Source organism: Heloderma suspectum, chromosome 2, assembly GCF_057233095.1.
Source record: "Heloderma suspectum isolate Gila_16-S chromosome 2, 16-S_ref, whole genome shotgun sequence".
Classification (NCBI taxonomy): domain Eukaryota; kingdom Metazoa; phylum Chordata; class Lepidosauria; order Squamata; family Helodermatidae; genus Heloderma; species Heloderma suspectum.
In genome coordinates, this window is record NC_139459.1 from 272,878,298 (window position 1) to 272,900,280 (window position 21,983).

Consider the following 21,983-nt stretch of genomic DNA (forward strand, 5'->3'; position numbering starts at 1 on the left):
GTATGGTTTCAACAAAGATGGTAGAGGATGACTGGCTGAAGAGTGGGTGTTTTTTTTACACATATCCAAACTTGGGTGAAGAAGAGTAGGGATGTCAGAGAATTTCGCCACGAATCTCGGGGAGGCCGAATGCCCCCGAAATCGGTGGTGAAACGGTCTGCCGCCCCTCCCCCGGGACGGGACTTACCTTCGGCAAATCTTCCTGGCGGCGGCGGTGTGGCGGTGGTGGCTGCAGCGGCCAGTCTTCCAACCGGCTGCCGCCGCCACCATTTCCAGTTAAAAAAAACAAAAAAACGTGATAGGCTACGTAAAGATTTACGTAGCCTATCACAGCTAGATTTTTAAAAAACACTGTGATAGGCTACGTAAATGTTTACGTAGCCTATCACAGCTGATTTAAAAGAAAAAAAAGTACATACGCAAATGGCGGTGCCCATGGGCGCTGCCATTTGCGTTCCTTATTTTGGCACGTCTTGGTCTACGTAAACATTTACGTAGACTAAGACGGCGAAAATAAGGGGAACGCAAATAGCGTAGATGCTACGCTATTTGCATTCCCCTTATTTTTGCCGTCTTAGTCTACGTAAATGTTTACGTAGACTAAGACGTGCCAAAATAAGGAACGCAAATGGCGGCGCCCATGGGCACCGCCATTTGCGTACGCGCGGGTTTTTTTCCCTTTTAAATCAGCCGTGATAGTCTGCGTAACATTTACGTAGCCTATCACGGCTGACTGCAGGGATGCAAACGGTGGCGGCTACGGCTGCCACCATTTGCAGAGCCAGCCAGCCAGAATTTGGGGGGCCTCCCCACCGGCCAGAATTTCGGGGGGAGGGACGGAGCGCCTCCCCCCCCGTGAATGTCACCCTTCGAAAAGGTAAGTGACTTTCGTACATCCCTAGTGAAGAGACGATCCCATCCTCAGCATTTATGCCCAAAGTTGGAAAGAAACAATAAATACACTGTGTGATCAGGTGTTGGGGTTGAGGAGGCAGCAGTGGCTGAGACAGGTTTCTGAAAGCCAGGATGGATTTGGGGTTGAGGGATGTAAGTGAAAATATAGGGATGTTAGAGAATTCCACCACGGAATTCCACCACCAATGAGCGGAACAGACCACCCACCTCCGCCACCCCGCAAAATTGCTGCGAAACGGATCCTACCTGCCACTGGCTGGTCCAGTCCGTCCGCTGCCGTCCTGCAGAAGAAACAGTCCCTGTTCTTTGCCATGATAGGCTATGTAAAGTTTTACGTAGCCTACTACTGCAAAGAACAGGGACGCAAATGGCGTCCGCTATGCCGGACGCCATTTGCGTCCCAGCGGCTAGTAGTCCACCAGCAGCTGGCCAGCAGCTCTGCGGACTTGCCGCGGAGCAGAGATGGCCGGAGAGGATTCTGGGGGGGAGGGACCAAACGCCTCCCCCCCCCGCGGACCCCCGCGGACTTCAGGTAAGGGAGTTTTGCACATCACTAGAAAATAGATACTCTAATGGCGTGCTTCTTAGAGAATTTTGCAAAAGGGAGCATATATGTGTAACTAAAAAAATTCTTCCCCTCCCCAGTCTGACGGAGAGGGAAGAGGGTGCAGAATGCTGACAAGTGTCATAGGTGAGGCTGCCCTGTGGTGACAGCTGTAATATACATATACACACTCCCTATGCAGTGCCAGGCCTCTTGCATAGCAAGGTGGGGACTTGGGGAGGGATGTCTACTGCACATGGCCAGCTGGTTTTGCCAGTAATGATGCAACACTAACAGTTGTGAAGCACCTTGGATAGCTCCTTCAGAATTCTGACTGGTTCTGACTGAAACCTGGAGCGGATTCACCGCTCCACTGACACTGGGGCCACCAGCCTCCCTGAACACCAGTATCACCCCTGTTGAGACCCTTTCTTAAAAATGTTCAGGCATAGCACCACACACTGTCTGTAGTGCATGCAAAATATTTGTTATGCATATAGTCCCTCATTTATTAATTGCCTTAAATATGTCTGTAAAAAAGTTTTTCGCCTTGCAAGCGAGAGATTGTTTGTTTGTGTAGTAATAAGTGAAACGATTCTTTGCAGAGTGGGCAGTAGGGAGACTTCCTATCCTCACTCTGGATATTTGTAAGGATATATTATGTGCGTTCTGGATTAGGGACAGATAAACTGTAAAATATGCCACATGTGATCTGAGCATCGTTCCCCTGCTAACAGTTTATAACACCTACACCTTGTGTTCTGTTTTGTAATTTCAGGAGCAGAAGGCACAGTGTTCCCTAAATCCATAGAAACTCCCAATGTCAGGGCAGACCCCTTCAAGGAACTAAGGTAAATGCTAATATTTAGTTTCAATGTAACTCCAAGGCACCTTGCGTGAATTCTACATTCCGACCGGTGGCATTTCAGCCCCTGAACAAAGTAGGGGGCAGGTATTCTTGTGCCATAGCATAGATGCCACTGAATGGCAACAAGGCAGGTGTGTTCAAGTCCATCTCTGCAACTGAATAAAGAAAGGGAAATACGTGTCACTAGGCCTCCCTTCTTTGTAACTGCCAGAGCTCGAGATTTTTTTTAACAAAAAAATTGAGATCTCTTTTTGGCCTGTAGTGATTGAAAGTGCTGGGAGACCATACTCAATCACAGAATGACAATAGGCAGAAGAATGATGTGGCGGTCAAATTATCTTCTGTACAGCTATGGCAACCTTGTAACTGTATTTATCGGTGCATAGTTGCCACTGCCTTGGTTCACATGTTATTGGTAGCACAGCCCTTGTGTGGTGGAGGAGTGGGCAGGGACCACCATGGACTTTGATATGAGCTATTTGGGCAAATTCTTCTCCCTTTTTCAAAGAAAATAAATCCCATGAGGTATGGGTCCTCTGTGTGATTGGGTGTCAACATGGAGCCCCTGGGTCACATGCCTTTTGAGGTATGTGATGGCGGGTGGCTCCTCCACTATGTTAAGGGTAGCTATTCGTAGCAACATTTGAACTGTACATTGAAAATGATCCTATCAGCACTTCATGTAGCAAGCAGTGCTTTCAAGAGTGGAGGCCAATTTGATTCCTGGTCACTGTAGGCAAATGAGTGCTGAATTTAGTAAACATGGAATAACACAGTTTTAGAGCTTTTCTACACAAGGCTGATAATCAGTTGTTATTGTTCATCTGCTGTATCTACTTACCGTTTCATCACAGAATTGAAATCTGAGCACTACACAAAGAGCGTTTCCTTTCCTGCTTTTCTGCTACATAATCTCTAGGTGGCACTGTTGCTTAGCAGGCTACAGATAAAGTGAAAAAGTGGTTTCTTTCACTTTCACATTTAAATGCCATGTTTTCCCTGCTCAAAAAAAAATCTTTCCGAAAGTGTTTGTTAGACTCAGCAGAGAAACTGGAGCGTCACAACATGATCTAAAGAACCCATAAACAACCATGAGTATGGAATGACGAGTGCATGATAAATGGTTCATGTGGAAAAGTCCTTAGCTAAAGAAGATAGTGGTCTGTATAATGTCTCCTAAATGCAGTCACTTGCTCCCTCAAAGGTGACTTTTTAAATGGGAGAACACATCACTGGGTGGGAGATTTCAGATTTGGCCAGATCACAAACACATCACATTGTTCATGTTGTAGAACTAGACTGGGAAGAACTTTCATGTAGCTGAGCTGTACGGTGACCCTAATGCATAAAGCAGCTTCTCCTGTGGATCACCCGTAGGGATGGCGCAGGTGCCTGATTCAGTCCGGGAATCCAGCAGAACTGCCCCTGCCTGCACCCCCAAGCCCCACTTACTGATCCCCTGCCCCTGCTCGCCACTTGCCCGCACTTGGGGAATGGCCTGCACTCACCCCGGTGGCCTCTTTGAGCTTCATGGTCACCATTTCTTTGAGAAATAAAATGGTGATAGCAAATACGCGCATTTTTGCGCATATGTGGAAATGCGCATTTTTGCAAATGCGCATATTCATGTATGTGCGAAAAAGCACATTTTTCAAAAAATACACATTTTTGCATGCACACTCAAATATACACCTTCACAAAAATGTGCATTTCACACCTCAGAATATGAGCATTTGAAAAATGTGCATTTTCACGCATACATTTTTGCGATCGCCATTTCATTTTTTTTAAAAAAAAGGGGTGGCAGAGCTCAACGAGGCCATTGGGGTGAGTGCGGGCTGCTCTCTGAGTGTGGGAGGAGCTTGAGTGTGGTTCGCGGACCAGCGAGAAGGAGCAGGGGCTGGGCGGGCTTCCGAAGAACCTAGACAGGGGTGAGTTTGCACATCCTTAATCACCCAGCACGTGGAGAGATTCCGTAACACTGCCAGCCTCCCCAAGAATATTTGGTGGTGGAATCGAAACTCTCCACATGATGGAGGTGGGCCACTCTACACATTAGAGCCTTGTGTAATAACTCATAGATATAGTTTGATATCTGATATCCTTTGATATTTGATACCCTTTCCTGTCTTTTCCACTAACTGCTGAAAATTACTAGCAAGCAACATGTTCATTTGTTCAGATAAGTCATTCCTCTGTGCTCCACCATTACAGTGCACGTCTAGCCAAACACTAATTCCCTCTTTTCATAACACTGTCATATGCTCAGTGCATCAATGCGGTAGGAACTTGTAATGTTTTATCAAAATTGATTCAGCTTCCTAATGCCCACGTAACAACACTCCTGGTCTCTTTTTCTCTTTACCTTCTACTTTTCTGTCTCCGTTACCTTCACCGATGTCTTGTGTGTCATCCAGAATGATAAGTTCCAGGTGATTACACAGCCATCGCTCTCCCTCCACAGACTTTCCATCATCCTGTTTCTGACAAATGGTCTTGCATCACTGGCTGCTTTACAAGTGTGGGATCACCTTTTCTGAAATCAGACATTGTACTGTTCTCGCTAGAGTGGCACTGCCTCTCGGCTGTCATCTTTGTGTTTTGCCTTCTCTTTATATGTCTTTGCCTTGCGGTGGCTCGGAGAGTTAGTGTAAAGGTGGGGTAGTGTTTGTAATAAACCCCTTCTGAGATATCACACCCACGGATGTCATGTTTGTCATTTCATATAAAGAAAAAATAGCATGCCTTTCGTTGGCTTTCAGTTTGTTTGACATAATCCATTGTTAGGCCGATTGCCCTTACTTGGTTTATGAATTTCTTTCTGCCACAAAAATTTAGTGATGAAAATGCTGATCAGCCCCTATCCTCCTTGACTGTTGCGAGGGGATAAAAGGATCATGAATATTCTATCCCACTATCTTTCTTGACTGTTGGGAGGATAGAAGGATCATGAATACAATGCATAGCATCAGGCAGCAACTCAACAGATTCTGTGGTTTGACAAGATATATATTCTGATGCCAGATGTCTGCAAACCAACTCATATGTTACACACTTTCCAGTGAAACTCAAGCATGCATGGGTGTGCACTGCATTGCAGCCAGTGGCCACAACCTACAGATCTTTATGCATAGCCCTGATGGGCACATGCATGAGGAATTCCGCATCTCCTCCAGCCAGGTAATCAGCACTAATTACAGTTAGTGACGGTGGGGTGGGATTAAGATTAAATCTATATAACTAGGGGGTGGTTACTGTCAAAGATGACTGTGGTAATTATCTGTTAGGTTAGGGGATTCATGTATGAACTCAGTTTGGCAAGCTCTGGAAACTGCTGAATTGGGAGGGGAGGGGTACCAATGCAGCAGCTTTTTGCATACCAGTTCCATCCAATAGGACAATATATGTATAGAATATTGCTTCTGTAAGCTGCCATTGATAGATCTGGTCACATTTCTTCATATGCATCATTAGTGAACTGAGTAGAGTCAGTCTATTAAAAAATAAAAACTTTTAAAAAATTATATTTTCAAATGTCAAACTTTTGACATGTTACTTCTCTCAAAAGTTGCTAATGTATATTGTAATATTTTACTCAGAAATTAGCAGTTACTAGACAGAATTGTTCTTTCTTGTGGACGTCTACAACAATTTGAGAAGAGTCTCCTGCCTTAGGTCAGTGGGCACATTTGGAATTTCATGGAAGTGTCATGGGTGCTGCCACAAAATGGCTGCAGTGATAGACATGGCTGATCACTGAACATCCATTTCACAGAAAGGCAAACTGGTGAAGGCAGCAGTTAAGTAATTTGCCTAAAAACCTGAATACAAGGCCTATATAGGTGGGAGATGAGCACAAACTCACTCTTTTGAACCCACAGTTCTCTGTCTGATTTAGTATCCCCCTCCAAAACACACACGTACCCACCCAACACTTCCAGCACACAAGGTCTGCTCACCTCAGTCACTCGTTTATTTTTAAAAAAATATGTTGTTATTGGTTTTTCAAATTTAATAATACATTAAATGTCTTAATGTGAGATATCATCAATAAGAACATCCATTCATCTTTTTCTTGATCCTTGTTACATACAGTTGTGTTGCTTGTCTGATCTTTTATCTTTATCAGATTATACTCTGTTGACCCAATAAATCTTTCCATGAAAGACCATGTGACTGTGGTGGTTGATTTACCTTTTTGTGCTGTATCATAGCGTTTATAAAATCCCACCAAGTCGTGTTGCAGTTATCCCCTTCTTGCACATTTCTGTATGCCTTTCGTGTGCTGGTTAACTTTTCCATTAGAGCCATCAACCATCACTCATTTCTGTCATTTGCACAGACATGTGTCACTCCTCCAGGTCACTCCCTGCGGTCTCCAAGCTCTCCAGGTCAGTCCTTGCTGCTTCTCCCCCACCCCCAAGCTTACTAAGCAGCAGCCTTTTCTTTTTTTCAAATAGAGTTTTGGTGATAGGTGCAAAGCAGCAGATCTCCAGCCTCCAGCTCTCTCTCTCTCTCCCCACCCCTGCTTTTTACTTTCCTTTCTGGAGAATGCCCTAACTTCACTCGGGCCCAGAGGCATGCTGGGGGGTGGGCTAGCCAAGTGCCAAGAGAGTTCCAGAGACACTGGGTACTCTCATCTACTGGCTTTGCAAGTACGATGGATCCCTCGCACTAATCACTTTGGTTGATGTGACACATTCGATGCTTTTGAATAACAGTGTTCTTGTATTGGTCAATGGAAAAATACTTTATTCATTCATTCATTCATTCATTCATTCATTTGAAGCATTTTCCCCTGTTCTTCAGCTGAAAAGGCTTCCAGAGCAGTTTATATCAAATCAATCAAATTAAGACAATCCCTGTCTGCAGGCATACAGTCTAAAAGACATGACACAAAAGGAAAAAGGCATGAGGAGGGAAGAGGAAAACGAGCAACTTTAGGCACCAGTTCTTACTTTAATCACAAGATACATTGTTGTTACCAGATGTTTATATATATCTTTATTTTATTTATTTGCTTATTTATTTAATGCATTCCTTTGCCCCATGTCAGGACACTAGTCTTCCCATAGCAGCTTACACTATTCAGCTATTAGGCAATGAGAGCCAGTGTAGTGTAGTGGTGAGAGTGACGGACTGGGAGCCGGGAGATCCGGGTTCTAGTCCCCACTTGGCCATGGAAGCTCACTGGGTGACTTTGGGCCAGTCACAGACTCTCAGCCCAACCTACCTCACAGGGTTGTTGTTGTGAGGATACAACGGTGAGGAGGAGGATAATGTAAGCCGCCTTGAGTTCCTTGCGAGAGGGAGAAAGGCGGGGTATAAATGCAATAAATAAATAAATAAATAAATAAATAAATAAATAAATAAATATAGAAAGTTACTACATAATTAATCAATTCCATATAAAGAGATGCATGGGTGAGAGGAGTAATGGAGCAGAGATATGATTTAGATGCCAGAAAACATAGTCCATACCGCAGTGCAGAAAGAGAGCAAAGTTAACACTGACACCACACACTAGACTAAGAACAAAGCCATACTGCTTTGCCCCACTTGGCTCATTCCCTCCTTTGCCCCCATGCCTGCCATATTTTGGCTGAGATGTTCTTCCCCCCATGTGTTCTACTTTCATGACACAGTAATAATGAATCCTTGTAAGGCCACTGGGGCATCAAGTACATTTTCCATGTGACAAGAAATAAATAAATAAATAAATAAATCAAACAGAGTGTTTGAGGGAGGAAAAGACAAAGACATAAAATTAATGCCATGAATGAAGCTACAGGAAATTGTCAGTCATGACCATACTGCTTTTAAAAAATATAACTACCACAGAAGAAAACAAAACTCTTTGCAAATTGTCTACATGATATTCACAGATGAGTAATAATAGCAACTAAATCTGTATTGGCAGTTATCTCAATGTACCCAAAAGAGCTTCTCTGTGCATCTACTGCCACTCCTCTCATTATCATTTATGTAGGACATCAACTGCATGACACTATACAGGGGAAAGTAAAAATATGGGATGGGAGACAAAAAGATATTAGCAAATGATTTTTAAAAGGACATGAGAAGGTGACAAAGCATAAGAACTATGACGGAAGGGGGCAGCAGAAAAGTCCATTAAAGCTAATAAAGCAGTCCTAGGCATGTCTACTCAGAAGTAAGTCCCACTGAATTCAGTGAGGATTACTTTCTAGCAGTGAAGGCTAGTGACTCCATTTTCAGTGGGTCTGTGAATCCACTCTGGGTTTCAGCCAGCTGAACCCTATCCCCCAAAACAACTCCTTTAGAGTTCTGACAGCAACTTCACAGACCCACTGAAATCATAGCCACCAGCCTCCACTGTTTTCTAGTAAGTCTGTAATCCTGAGCACACATACTAGGGAGTAAACCCCATTGAACACAGTGAGACATATTTCTACATAAATGTACATAGGCTTGCACTGTGAGTGAATGAATGAATGAATGAATGAACTCTACTGTGAACTCTGTAGGCCCTAGCGCTTAGGGGTGGAAGTTCGGTTTACGGTGTATAATGTTATTAAAAGTTGGGATGTAAAAAACATGTCTATGCTAACAGATTTACTATAGAATATGTAAGCCCCACATTCATACTGATCTCACCCTGATCTCAATCTGCATGAAATGGCAGCATAATTTTGCAGCAGCACTGATGTAATGCCCTTTTTGTGACAATTAGCTGTCGGTGATATATTTTAGGAACTTCCATGCAAATATGGTAGATGTTAAGATTAACCTCTAAAGTGTTTTAATTCTGCAAGGAACAGGAATACATTGTGTGGGAACGATTTATGAAATAATGCAACTGGGATCAATTATGCTATGTATCAGACATAATTCTTACTGGCAGCCATGTCAAAACAATGTAACAGGGAAAAGCAATAGAAGAAACATATTGCAAGTAGCCACAAGAAAGCAGAAGAGAGTGTAAGGCACGCACACCACCGAAACTAGCTAAAGAGAAGAAAAACAAAATGTGCAAGGGAAAGGAAATGCTGTGTTACCTTCAAATAACTAAGTATAGTACAGCTTGCAAAATTGTGATCGGCAACTGTGTTCAGCAACTACAACTTAGTGACCCAGTTGGCTGACTAAAGGGAAATAATATTGACATATGAGCAGCTGATTTTTAGGCTCAGGATCTATCAAATTAATAAGCAAGATCACCGAGTGGTGCCGCTACCAACAGATTGTGGGGCAAGGGTCTGGGGCCCCAGAGGACCTCCAAAGGATGCCAGGAAGGAGGAAGCACACCAGCAGCAGCATCCTAGCAAGTTGTGCAAAACAAATAGCTGTGCTGACTGGGTCAAGGCTGCAGCCACATCCCATTTTAATTTGAAGTATTTCTCCCAGTCTGAGGAGTGGCAGTGAGGTGAGACAATCAGATGCTACCTTTGGGGGCACATGGCCACTGTTAGCACTGGAGCAGTGAGAGGGAGGGCCAAGCCCCCTCATCATCCCACTACTGACGTCAGCCGCATGCCCCAAAACATAGCATCCAATTGGCTCAGCTCACTGCTGTGCTCCCCGACTGGGAGAAATATTTCAAATTAAAATGGTGCACGTGTATTAATTAATTATCTGTAGTATTTTTATTCTGCCCTTTCGCCAAAAAGGCTCCCAAGGTGGCTTACAAAGATAAGAAATAAATGTATTACCCAGTGTGTGACGGTAGCCAGCCAGCCTGCCTGCCCTGGCCCCATAGAAGAAGAGTGCTACCAATACCATTGCTGCCCAAAGGTTAAAACAAAACATACCGCAGGCGGGGCAGGGAAGATGGAAGGAAGCCATGAAGGAGAGAGAGGGGCAAGGGCAGCAGCATCAGGGAAGGGGTGAGCACTGAGCAGAGCAGTTTTTAAAAGTCTTTTTTAAAGAGGGAGGGTGGTCAAGAGAGCAGGGCCAGTCCAGAAGGCAACTTGCCCAGGGCCCCCCTAAAACATTGGCAGTCCCAGATTCCTAATTGCTTACATGTGCAAATACTGTATGCATTTGCTTACATATGCAAGGAAGACTCTTAAAAGACATTCTGTCATATCTTTGGAAAGTGATTTTCCCACCTTAGGGCCATGCTAATGTATCCCTTTAAGTTAAGTGAAGCAAGCTAAAAAAAAAATGAAAATTACAGCCACAAGGAGGGTGGGAATCAAGCTCAGGACTGCTGGGACAGGAAGATAAGTTTCAGCCCTTCCTCCCGCAGCCCCCCCCCCGCCATGGTCCAAGTGTTATTTGCATCAGGAGGGAAGATCCCATTAGCATCAATTGTCAATGGGCGGTTCCCTGCCAATGCAAATAGCACATTGGGGCAGATTTTTATCTTGGAGTACAGCAGGAATACAGAAAGGGTTCAACTCTACCTCCCTGCCTACTTCCCTGGGTCTCAAACCTGCTCAGCTCCACTGCAGTTGCTGTTTGCATTTCCATTTTTTAAAAAAAGGGCACATTAAACATAAGGTATAGTTTGACCCTTGTTTTCACATGGAGAGGTGTTTGTCTGAAACAGCCCTCTATGGAAAAAAAAAAGTGGCCATATCAGCAAGTAATTTCTGATTATTATTTAAGGGGGAAAGATGTGGGACGATTTTACACACTCAAAAATGAGATGGGGGATCAAAAGAAAAAGTGCTGCTTTTGGATGGAAGGAATAAATGTGGCAGCCACTTTTCGATTCCTTCCCCACCCACCCCCTCCCCAGTTATTTTTCCCTCTTATGCAAGACCTGTTAAAGAAAGAAAAAAATTAGTCTCCTAGTGCTGAGAAAAAAGTAAGCAAATGTGATTATCCATCATGGAAAGTACCAAATGGCAGTGAAAGGTGCTTACATTCTGAGTTTAGCAAAGACGTATCCTCCTCCTGTACCATATAGGGCATTAAGCTCTCTAAAAAGTCCAATTGAAACCTATTATACCAGGCAGCAATTTAAAGGCAACATTCAGCTAAGTCGGGAAGGCTCAGTTTACAAAATTCTGAATGAAATAGTGCTTCTTTTCATTATGTGCTGTAAAGGGTTTTTTTTAAAAAAAAAAAAAAGAAAGGAAAGGAAAGAAAGGGAGGGAGGGAGGGAAAGAAAGAAAGAGGGAGGGAGGCAGGGAGGGAGGGAGGGAGGGAGATCTGAGGACAAAAAACAGTTTATTGCATTCATAATTATTATAATAACAAAAATTAGATGCACTGAACCCAAATGAATAGTTCTGAAGGAAAAAAGAATGGTCAGAGCAATCCTTTATTAACATAGGCTCACAAATAATTCAAGCCAGTTTGGTATGTATGTGTGTATTTTATGGATTATATATCAAATGGGTTGAATCCAGGATGGAAGAATTCCTCCTGCGGATGGAAGGGCTCTTTCTATCCTCAGGAGGCTTCTGATCCGGCAGAGGAATCTCTCTGCCAGAAGGAGGAAGGTGATCTTTGTTGATACCCCCTCCCCCTGCAATCGCCTATGCTCCCTGAAAATCTCCTCCAGAGGGTTGAGAAGCCCTCCACAAAGGTGTGCATGGCACCTCTCCCTTTCAGCAGGAGCATTCTGAGCAGAACTCAGCTCAGGGGCTGCTCGCACTGTCAGAATAAAAGCTGGATCCAACCCATTCAGTATAGGTAGAAGGTAGATTGGGAAGTGCTGATCAATTTCTGGGTGATTTGCAATAGATCACTCAGGGTTTCTGACTCACAATTGTTTAACAACAGCAAGAACAAAATCGGTCCCCCTGAGATGGAAGAAAGCTGGGGCGGCGAGGACAACTAGGAGTTGATCTTGTGTCACAGGACTGTGAGTTGGTACGGGAAACAAATTCCTAGACTGAGCATGTGCTCAGCACACCCTGGCTCCTTAATTTTTAATTCATGTTCTCCTCAGTCCCCCAGCCCAAGCAACTATTTTGCACCTGGTTCTGGTTGGTGAACGTCAGAGTTCAAGTAAGACACAGAGTAGCTTGGAATCTGCCATCCCTGGTTTAAAGGGCATGCAAAGGGGGTAGGGTGAATGGGAAGACACAGACATGATACTTTAGCCATGCCTGCATCACTGTTTTCGTTGCTTTCCATGTGGTAAGGCTGAACTTCTGTAGGGGGAGCTTTTTCTATTTGTGTAAGCTTCCCACACAGTGTAGAACCCTGTTCTGAATCACACAGGGAGCCGACACAGACAGAAAAGGCTCCCCACTGTAGAAGTTCACTCAATGTGAGCAGGGTGATAAGGACAGCGACGGAGGAGGCGGAGCTAGCATGCCTCATCACCCTTCTCCCATGCATGTTTAAAACCTAAAGCTGAATGTCTGAATAGGTCTACGGTGTTATTTAAAGGTATATATTAGTTTAAAAGCATTTCAGTTTTTGAGAGCTAACCCAGCGTGCAGGTAGACATATGGTACCATCATCATGGACAGTCCACTCATTGGATGCATATGGGGATTGCTAGTGTGAAAATGCCCCACACCAAAAACCTTCTGCAACTTGAAAAGGTAACATGACAGGAAGGAGGCTAGGCTCAAAGCCTTCTCCCTCATTTTTATGTGCAGGAATCTTTTGCTGGAAGGAAAGGAGACACTTTTAGACAAGGTTCCTTCATGTGAATTCTGATATGGTAGAGTCCTATGAAAGGATTGTATGAGGCCAACACATTTGCAAGCCATTGGACCTAGGAAGTCAGAGTATGTGTCAGGTGAGCCAGAGATGTAGCACTAGGTGGTTTGGGGGAAAGTGCTGTTTTTTCACTTCTGCTCCCCCCCCCCAATATTTTGTTTTTCTTCTTGTATGTGTTTTTTTCAAAACATTGGCTACTGTGGGCAGGGTTTTTTTTAAAAAAAATATACTTGGTACATCCCACAGTAAGTTTATATGTTTAATAAATATTAGTAATATTCCTTGTATTAACATGGGAATAATAATGATGTCCCACTATGGATGTCAGTTGCGGGGAAATCCAGGTCTTTTTTGTCTCAGTGGAATTCCACATGTGTATTAGAGGTGGCGGAGAATTCCAGCACGGACTCCAATGAGGCCGGATTCTTTAGAATCTGGCCCCCTGGAGTCTGTGGCGGAACAAACCACTCCCCCCCCACCACCCCATGAATATTTACATAGCCTATCACGAAAAGAGTAGGGACGCAAATGGCGTCCGCTACGCCAAACGCCATTTGCGTCCTCAGACTGGCAGCGGACAGAAGTCTGGCTGCGGACAGGCCCAGCCAGAGGCTCCGCAGACTTGCCGCGGAGCGGAGCCAGCTGGGGAGGATTCTGCGGGGAGGAACGGATCACTTCCCCCCCCCCGCAGACCCCTGAGGTGGACCGGTGAGTGGGGTTTTTCCAGCCACACCTGGAGATTGAACCTGAGCCTTTCTTCATGCAAAGCATGTGCTCAAGCCACAGGGAATCACATGTAGAACAGGGAATTGCATGAGCATTATTCATGCCAATGTCCCATTAAATAGGTGTGAGGAGTGGGGAGGGGAGTAGTGTGCATTTTTTTGCCTCTGTTTTTAATTCTGAATGTGTCCAGGCTAGATTTTCAACTGATAAAAAACAAAACTCCTCCTGAAGTCAAAGGAGCTAGGTTTACACAAACTTTTATCCACTGAGTATAAATCAGGGCACTGGCTTCTTTCACACTGATATTAATAGATTTTCACACACACACACACACACACACATACACACACGTAAAGATCAGACTGTCCTTTCGCATCGTCTTGAAACAGTGAAAGCAGGCACAGTGCAGGGAAAAGGAGTTTGAAAGAAAATGCGCCTGAAGTGCGGCCTGCTTCTAAAGGGGAAAAAATGTTATAATGTGGAGGCAAAGGAGAGCAAAAGTGATCTGATCATAAAAAAGCTTAAGTGACTAATTCCAGGAAGATGGGCAGTTGGGGAAACCCAGGCTTCTGCAGCCATAAAACTGACACTGGAGAAGAAATGGCCACAGAATGTGATCTCAGAGCAATGCTAAATCCACAGTGATACTAGAGGACTGTTAGAAAGGAGTCCCATATGTCTAATAAAGAGAATCTCATCCACTACAATTGCTGTGTATCATCTCTGACCTCCATCTGTGACAATTGTACTTATGGTATTATTAGAGCGCTGTTTATGTGATTTGTATTTTTATTTGGATGTTCAGATTGGTTTTTTCTTAAGGATGAGTGAGAAATTCATTTCGTTTTTTTACTAGAATTACACAGGGCCAAATATAATCTCCTTTTATGTATAGAGTCTATTCATTTTTGAGTTTATGATGCTGTTCCTGCAACAACAACAACAACAAAATGTGAAAAATGTGCACAGACATGCTTTAGTCAATGGAAGAAAAATGCATATATTTGAAAAATGGGCAAAATGAGTACTTTTGGGAAAATGCTCACGAAACTACAAATGTTTTGTGTAAAAACAACAACAACAACAACAACAACAACACACAACAACAAGGCTTGCAACCTGATATGGACACAAGTTGGAATGAGCATCAAAGTGGAAACTGGAGAACCTCGCATCAAAGTGGAAACTGGAGAACCTCGCCAAGCTTGAGTTTTGCTGATTCACATATCCTTATTTTTTCTTTCTCATTTCCTTTGGAAATGGTCAATAGGGGTATTAACCATTACTATCCTGATTAGTAATTTTGTTAGAACCAAGCATGAGTCATGGTGACACGAGTCTGTTATATTATACATGAAGTAGAATTATATTCCACTGGGAAATCAATCTGGCAAATATATCCTTCTGCACCAGTTAAGGGAGTTTCATTGTGGTGCTCTGGGTTGCCTCCAAAAGCATCTAACAATTGAATACAGTTTACACCATAGACCAGCCTTCCCAACCTGGTGCCCTCCAGCTGTAGGATACAACAGCACCCTTTATCCCCAATGGCCATGCTGGATGGGGGTTGTAGTCCAACCACTTTGGGGGAGGCTGCCATAGACCTTTCTACCTCCCATGTACAGGAAACATGCTGGAAAGCCCCAGTGCCATGGTTGTGTTTGGGGCTACGTTTGCACACAGCAGTGCTCATTGTGACAGATTTGTCCTTGCCTAGGCATACTATGATAATGGGATTTCTGTATTTAGCTTGATCATGGATCAGCAGGTAACATATCCCATATCATATTCCAGGAACAAAGTGTCACCATGGAAATTTTACATTTACAAAATCCCTGGTATTAACACCAAGTTTTTAAACAGAGGTCTCTGAAACCAGGCATGTCTTTTCATCTCTTACTTTAAAATCTTAAGCAGTTTCTGCATGATTTGCATTACATATAAGAGCATTGAACAAAGACAAAATACATCATTGGTTCAATCAAAACACATTTCAAAAGCATCTAATTTAGTTCTATTTATATTTTATTTATTTACTACATTTATATCCCGCTTTTTTTCCTCTTGCAAGAAAGCCAAGGCAGCTTATGTGGTCCTTCTCCTCTCCATTTATCTTCACAACAACCCTGTGAGGTAGGTGAGGCTGAGAGTCTAGGAGCATTGTCTTTTTTTTCGTTTTTACAAAGATTAAAGCATCTTACCAATACTTCTAAGCTGGGGGCAAAATGGAGCAGAGGAGTCAATCTGAAACAGGTGTTTTGGTCTCTCATGAAGACAGATAGTATGTCCTGGTGAGAATCGATGTTTGGTTCTGGATTCCCTGTAATTTCCCCCTCATATCTATATGATTCCTTATTAGTGCTGCTTGCATGATTCAGCTCCTAACAATAAGTTATTATTTTTCCTAAAATTCCTAGCTTTGATTTGGGAGTAATATATTTACTTCAGCTTCTGTCACTACCATTGAGGACATTTCCTTAAGTTCCCCCAACAGATAACATCTGTTCCTCTTTCATAAATCCTGTCTACTTCTCACAGTATTGTATATTATTTTGACTCCTTTGGATCGTATGCTGAACACATGGACAATATTACAGTATTCAGTTATCCTTCTTCCCAACTTACATATCTGAAACACCTGCTGGCCTTTCCTGAGTTCATCTGGGAAAATTTTCCCTTTTCCTTAGCAGGCTTAGAGAGGTCAGTGAGAAGTTACAACATGTCAGCACAAATGCTTCTGTCAGAATGCCTCTGTCAGTACCAAACTGACTGAAACATAATACAGGGATATATCATAATAGCTTCTGTATGAAAATTGTAGCTTTGGAGAGTTTTGCCGCTTATCAGAAAAATATGGAAGACAAATAACTCTGTTTTGGATAAATATTTGAAAGGTAGCCTATTATGCAGGCGGATGCAGGAGTCTTGCCAGACGCAAAGGCTTCTGGGAAAAATATTTGTCACAACATTCCATGCAACCTCCAAGCAGCTGACTACCTTCCTTGTGAAAACAGAAAAGTAAAAAAACTGGCTGACTTTTCCTGCTCATGAAATTAATGCACCACTACAATTATCTCTACAGCACAACTGCAGCAGCTTTTTGCTTATCCCACAACCCTGTTTCTCTTCTATGCTACTGAGGTAGAGACATAGCAACAAGTGCGTTGGAAGCAGGGGAATGCCTTCTAGCTCTTTCTGCATTCATTTTAAAGGAAAAGGCTATTTTTCTATAATGCCAGGAAAAGCTCCTTTTGTTCCACAGTCATGGTTAAACTCCTATCATCCTTGTCTTTTATCCCAAGCGTTTTCATTTATACCCTGTGCAGTTATCCTTGTTTCTTCCTCTTGATAGAAGCAGTTCCATTTGTCCCAATATTTCATCTGCTGCTGTAATTCATAAAGGGATATGACTTGATGTATATGGAAGAGCAACAGTTTAATCTTTATGTATCACCACTAGCATTAATCTTTCTCTGCTATACGTCTTTACACAACAGACACACACATGTACATGCTATAGACATATACATAAAATTACACCGGAAAAGGCACTTTTTAAATTACTCCATCTGTATTAGTGAACCTTGTGTAGAAAATAAATGATAATAAATGCAGGGCCTTAAAAATATTAATAATAGCCATTTCATACTCTATGGCAGATTCATGCCATAGAAAAAGGCTTGATACTTATTACAGTGCTTAAGCTTCCCTCAAGTGCACACGACATTCTGCAGATGAATTTTTGCAATGACATCTCTTGAAAAATGAGTGGCAAGTTATTTAGTTATTCATCATATAAGCTAGTATGCTGACTGTGTGCTGATTAAGAGGAAGTTGTGGCATTTATCCGTGACAGGCTCTATTGGTCTTATGGGCTGCTCTTTGAGAAGGTGAGATGTTTGGGGTCAGGGTTTGAAGCCTTGTGTTGGGGAATGTAAAAAAAAAAAAGCCCTTCAGCTTCTATAGCATATATGTTTAATGAAATATTTATTTCTATTTGCTTTATGCTAAAAGATTGAAGTTGGCCCCAGTACATAACATTATTTCTTCAGTAGAGATTCTGGGTTTTAGGATAGCCAATTGCCAATTAATGGGTCACACAGATTATTTAGGGATAAAAGAGTAGTTTGGTGTGCTAAATAAAAGGGATTTATTCATTTACTTATTTCTGTATGCCATTTTTCAGGATTACCCCTCTCAAGGAGGTTCACAGCATGTTAAAACAATCTATAAATGTATTGCAAACTATAAAATCGTAAGCTAAGAGAATGCTTCAAAAAAGATTATAGCAGCAGCAAAGAAAAATATCAGCAGGTAAAACAATCTCTTTCTGCTTAAAAAAATATCAGGAGTTAAAACAACTATTAAATACCAAACATAAATACCAGTTTAAAGCAGTTTTGAATAAATAAGTTTTCAAAGCCTGTATAAATTGCAGTAATGTAGGGGCAATGTGTATCTATCTAGAGAAGGAATTCCAAAGTCATGGGCCCACCACTGAAAAGGCCTTGTCTTTAGTGCCTGTCAGTCTAAGACTTCTTGATGGCGGGCCACCTGATCCTCCATCAACACCACCTACTCTTCCATCAACAGCACCACGTCCAGGAGAACTCTCAAGCTGCAAATTTGATATTTCAGTGGAGTGCAACTTCATCCAGAGCCAGTTTTACACCTCCATCTAAATTAGGGATGGACAGACTTACTTGCGTCTGCAGTGCAGTCGTCAAGTGCTTGCCGAACCCTCACCGGCTCCTGCCCCCACAAGCTGCTGGATGGCCCGATGGGTGCCCAGCAACTGCTGTTCAGCCACCCAGTTCCTTTTACGCTACTTTTTATGTAAAAATAGTGGTTTGTTATTCTGTATAAAAGGCATTTTACTGTAATGGTGGCCATAAAGCCACCTTTCACACAAGATTAAAGGCGTGAATCTTGCATAAAAGGCGGTTTTACAGCCACCACTTCCGTAAAATGCCTTTTACACAGAATAACGAGCTGCCATTTTTACACAAAGTGGTGGCTCACTAAGGGTCTGACACACAGCAGTCACCGGGCATCCATCAGGCTGTCCAGCAGCTCACATGGCGGAGTGAGCAAGGGCGGCTGGCTGGTGGTGTCTGCAGACCCCAGTCCAGCAGATCAAGTGTCATCCAACACTTCCTGGAGTTGCAAATGCCTGGAATTATGACGAGTTGGAATTTGTAAAATCCACCAGAAACATCTTCTAAAGGAACTTCATTTAAATAAGGGGCAGTTATTTACTCTTCCACATTTTGTATTCATGTCAGTGTGGACTATATAGGACACTTTGTTCTGCTCAAGGAACACACAAACAGAAGATCATCCCTTCTTTCAGCTTAATATGAGCCAGGACTTACTGGTGGTCTTAGCCCTGGAACATGTGATGTTAATAATCAAGAAGAGAATGCCTTTAAATATGTTCAGAATGTGCCATCCATATATCCTCGCATCCATCTAGAATTGAGCATTGGGGCTTCTGGGTCAGAAGCTGTGGCTTTCTCATCAGCACTCTTTTAGAAGTTGACTACTGTCTTTCCTGTGTTTAGAATCCAATTATTAGACATCTGCCCAGAAAGGAGGGCAAGCAAACCAGCCCTTTTTTCTTTGGGTAGCAACTTGTATGCCACTGTTCCTTCCGCTTTTTGCAGTGAAACATTTCTAGCAAAGCATTCATCTGAGGCTAGCTGAGAAGTAATGTGCTGTAAATCAATTCTGGTATCACAATGCAGTGTGACATTTTTAATAAACTCTGAGATTCCAGATCACTCGTGTTATCATAACCACATTTATGTTTGAAATACAGGAGCACTGCACTTGTAATAAAGCTGCAAGGGATCCTGCCCATTGCAAATGCATGACCACAGCATACATTTATTATACGTGTTTCTTTTGTAAGACGTATAGGATTCATAGTGCAATCCTGTACATGTGTACCCAGAAGTAAGCCCCATGAAGTTCAGTGGGGCTTATTTCCAGGTAAGTGGATATAAGATTGCGCCCTCAGAAGACAGGAACCATAGACAGGAATGTTATAACACTGGTCTTTGGTTTTTTAGCTCACTCTTCAGGGAACATCCTTCCCTTCCCGTTGTTACACTGAATTGCTGGCTATTGTAACAAATATCTACTCCAGTATGAAAAAAATGATGGTGGGGTCATTTCTGATTAATTGCTTAAATGGCTAAAGATGGCAGGAAAGGGAGGTGTTTCTGCGTACAGGTTTGGGATGAATTACCTTTGCAGTCAGACAGAAAGAGGTAGACACCAGTCTTGGAGTAAAACTTGGCAACAACTTTGATTTACAGGCATTATTGAATCAGCAAACTTGGGGTGGGAAGAAACTTGAAAGACTGTGATTTTACAATCCTTGTTTGTCCAAGGAGCTGGCTGTCCATGCTGCATTTGGCTCCTTGAGCAGTCAGCTCAGGCCTGAACCTTCTACCAGATCCAGCAAAGCACACTCTCCTCCTGTACCTCCAGTTACAAGTATGTCTAAGCTCACTTTCTTTTGACCTTTATCTCTTCTTTTTCTCTTCTACCTGCCATCAGACAGGGTTAGAATTGCTTGACACACTTCCCAAGTTATATAAGTAATGATTGCATCCTTAGGGATGCAAGGAGATACCACCACCCCAGAAGAGGTGAGCTCCCTTCCCTGAAAATCCCAGGCAGGCACCCTAACAGTCCTGCCACCCCCCAACCAGCTTAAGTTCCTGTTAATGGCTCAGTTGGCATGTTTATGTGCTGTATTTATTAATTACATTTCTATACTGCCCCATAGCCGAAGCTGTCTGGGTGGTTTACAGAAGTTCAAACATTAAAATACAATATAGAAAGTTTAAAAGCCATTTACATAAAAGCACACAGACAATATACACAAACAACATATATAACCAAAAACACCTTTGAACAGTTGGTTGTAACTAAAGACACATCCAGGACCGATTAAAACCCATCGTGTAATGCCAAATGCCTGGGAAAAGAGATAGGTCTTAACCTGGCACTGTAAAGTTAACAATGTTGGCACCAGGTGGACCTCATCAGGGAGATCATTCTACAGACGGGGGGCCACCACTGAGAAGGCCCTCTCCCTCGTTGCCACCTTCCCTTGGAGGAGGACCTTGGAGGAGGACCTTAGATGCTGAACATAGCATACGGGTAGGTTCATTTTAGGAGAGGCATGCCATCAGGTATTGTGGTCCCAAGCCATAATACCGCAAGCCGTAATACCAAGCCGTAATATTATGTTTGCCCATTCCTTGATGGAAGGGATGGGCAAACATGCGATGTTCGATCTTGTTGGAGTTCTCTGAATTCCTCTTCGAAGCTCAGTTTGCCTCATTTGCATTCTGAAACACTGAGCAAATTCTGAGCATCTTTTTTTGTTTTGATTAGGAAAGATTTGTATTTTTAAAAGTGTGCATTTTTCCCAATTGAAAAAAAAGATGTGCACTTGCCCCCATAGGCTAATGTGTAAATATGTGTATTTGGGTGGGGGGGAATTGGCACTTGCACAAGTACACACATGTACAAGTGCACACTTGTGCATTTTCAGAAGTGCACACTTTCAAACATGTATGCAAATTCGGGAAATTGCAAACATTGCCAAGAATTGCGCTCCTGCTCGCATTCAGGGTTACAAACGTGACTTGTTCACATGATTTGCAAAGACAAGCAGTATTTTTGTACATCCCTAGTTGATGCCTGCAAGCTTCCTAGCCATCCCCACCACCTGCAACCACACCCTCCTCAAATTCATCTCCATCCATACAATTTTGACCCTCAATAACAATTTCAAAATGTTGGGAGAATCTTTGGAAAACATTCACCATGACTGGGGTCCAGATAACTTTACAAGATGGCTGTGATCTTCCTGCCCTGGGTTCTACCTTCTCCAGCTTCCACCCGATGAAACTGAGAAGAAAAATCCCTCAGGACCTCTGCCTCCACATCGGTTAGTTGTCCTCACTGACACACAAAGCTTCAGCCGCTTTACGCTCTGGGTCAAAGGGACACTCGATATGACTAATTGGTTCCCTCTACCAATACAGAAGAAGTAACAAGGAAATAGATTTTCTAATGGTAGTGCAATAAGCCAAACGAGCAGATGGGATTTTGTATTAAAAACAAACAAAAAAAAGTATTGAACACAAAAGAGTTATATATTCTATTATTAATAAATCTATACTTGGTCCTAACATACCTACTCTACCCCTTCTAAATCCTGGTTCCAGAACTTCACTTAGATCTAGATTCTTCCATCCCTAAGGCCCTATCTGACTAGCTGTCAGCTCTCCCTTT

The 21,983-nt window shown here is 42.8% G+C and overlaps 1 protein-coding gene across 1 annotated transcript in view; it reads left to right on the plus strand.

Annotated features, from left to right (window-relative positions):
- SGCD (sarcoglycan delta) overlaps positions 1–21,983 on the plus strand; it is a 341,247-nt gene that overhangs the window by 256,946 nt on the left and 62,318 nt on the right. The window contains exon 5 of the mRNA XM_084839249.1: positions 2,238–2,310. Within this exon, the coding sequence (XP_084695375.1) occupies positions 2,238–2,310 (73 nt within the window). The remainder of the gene's footprint in view (positions 1–2,237; positions 2,311–21,983) is intronic.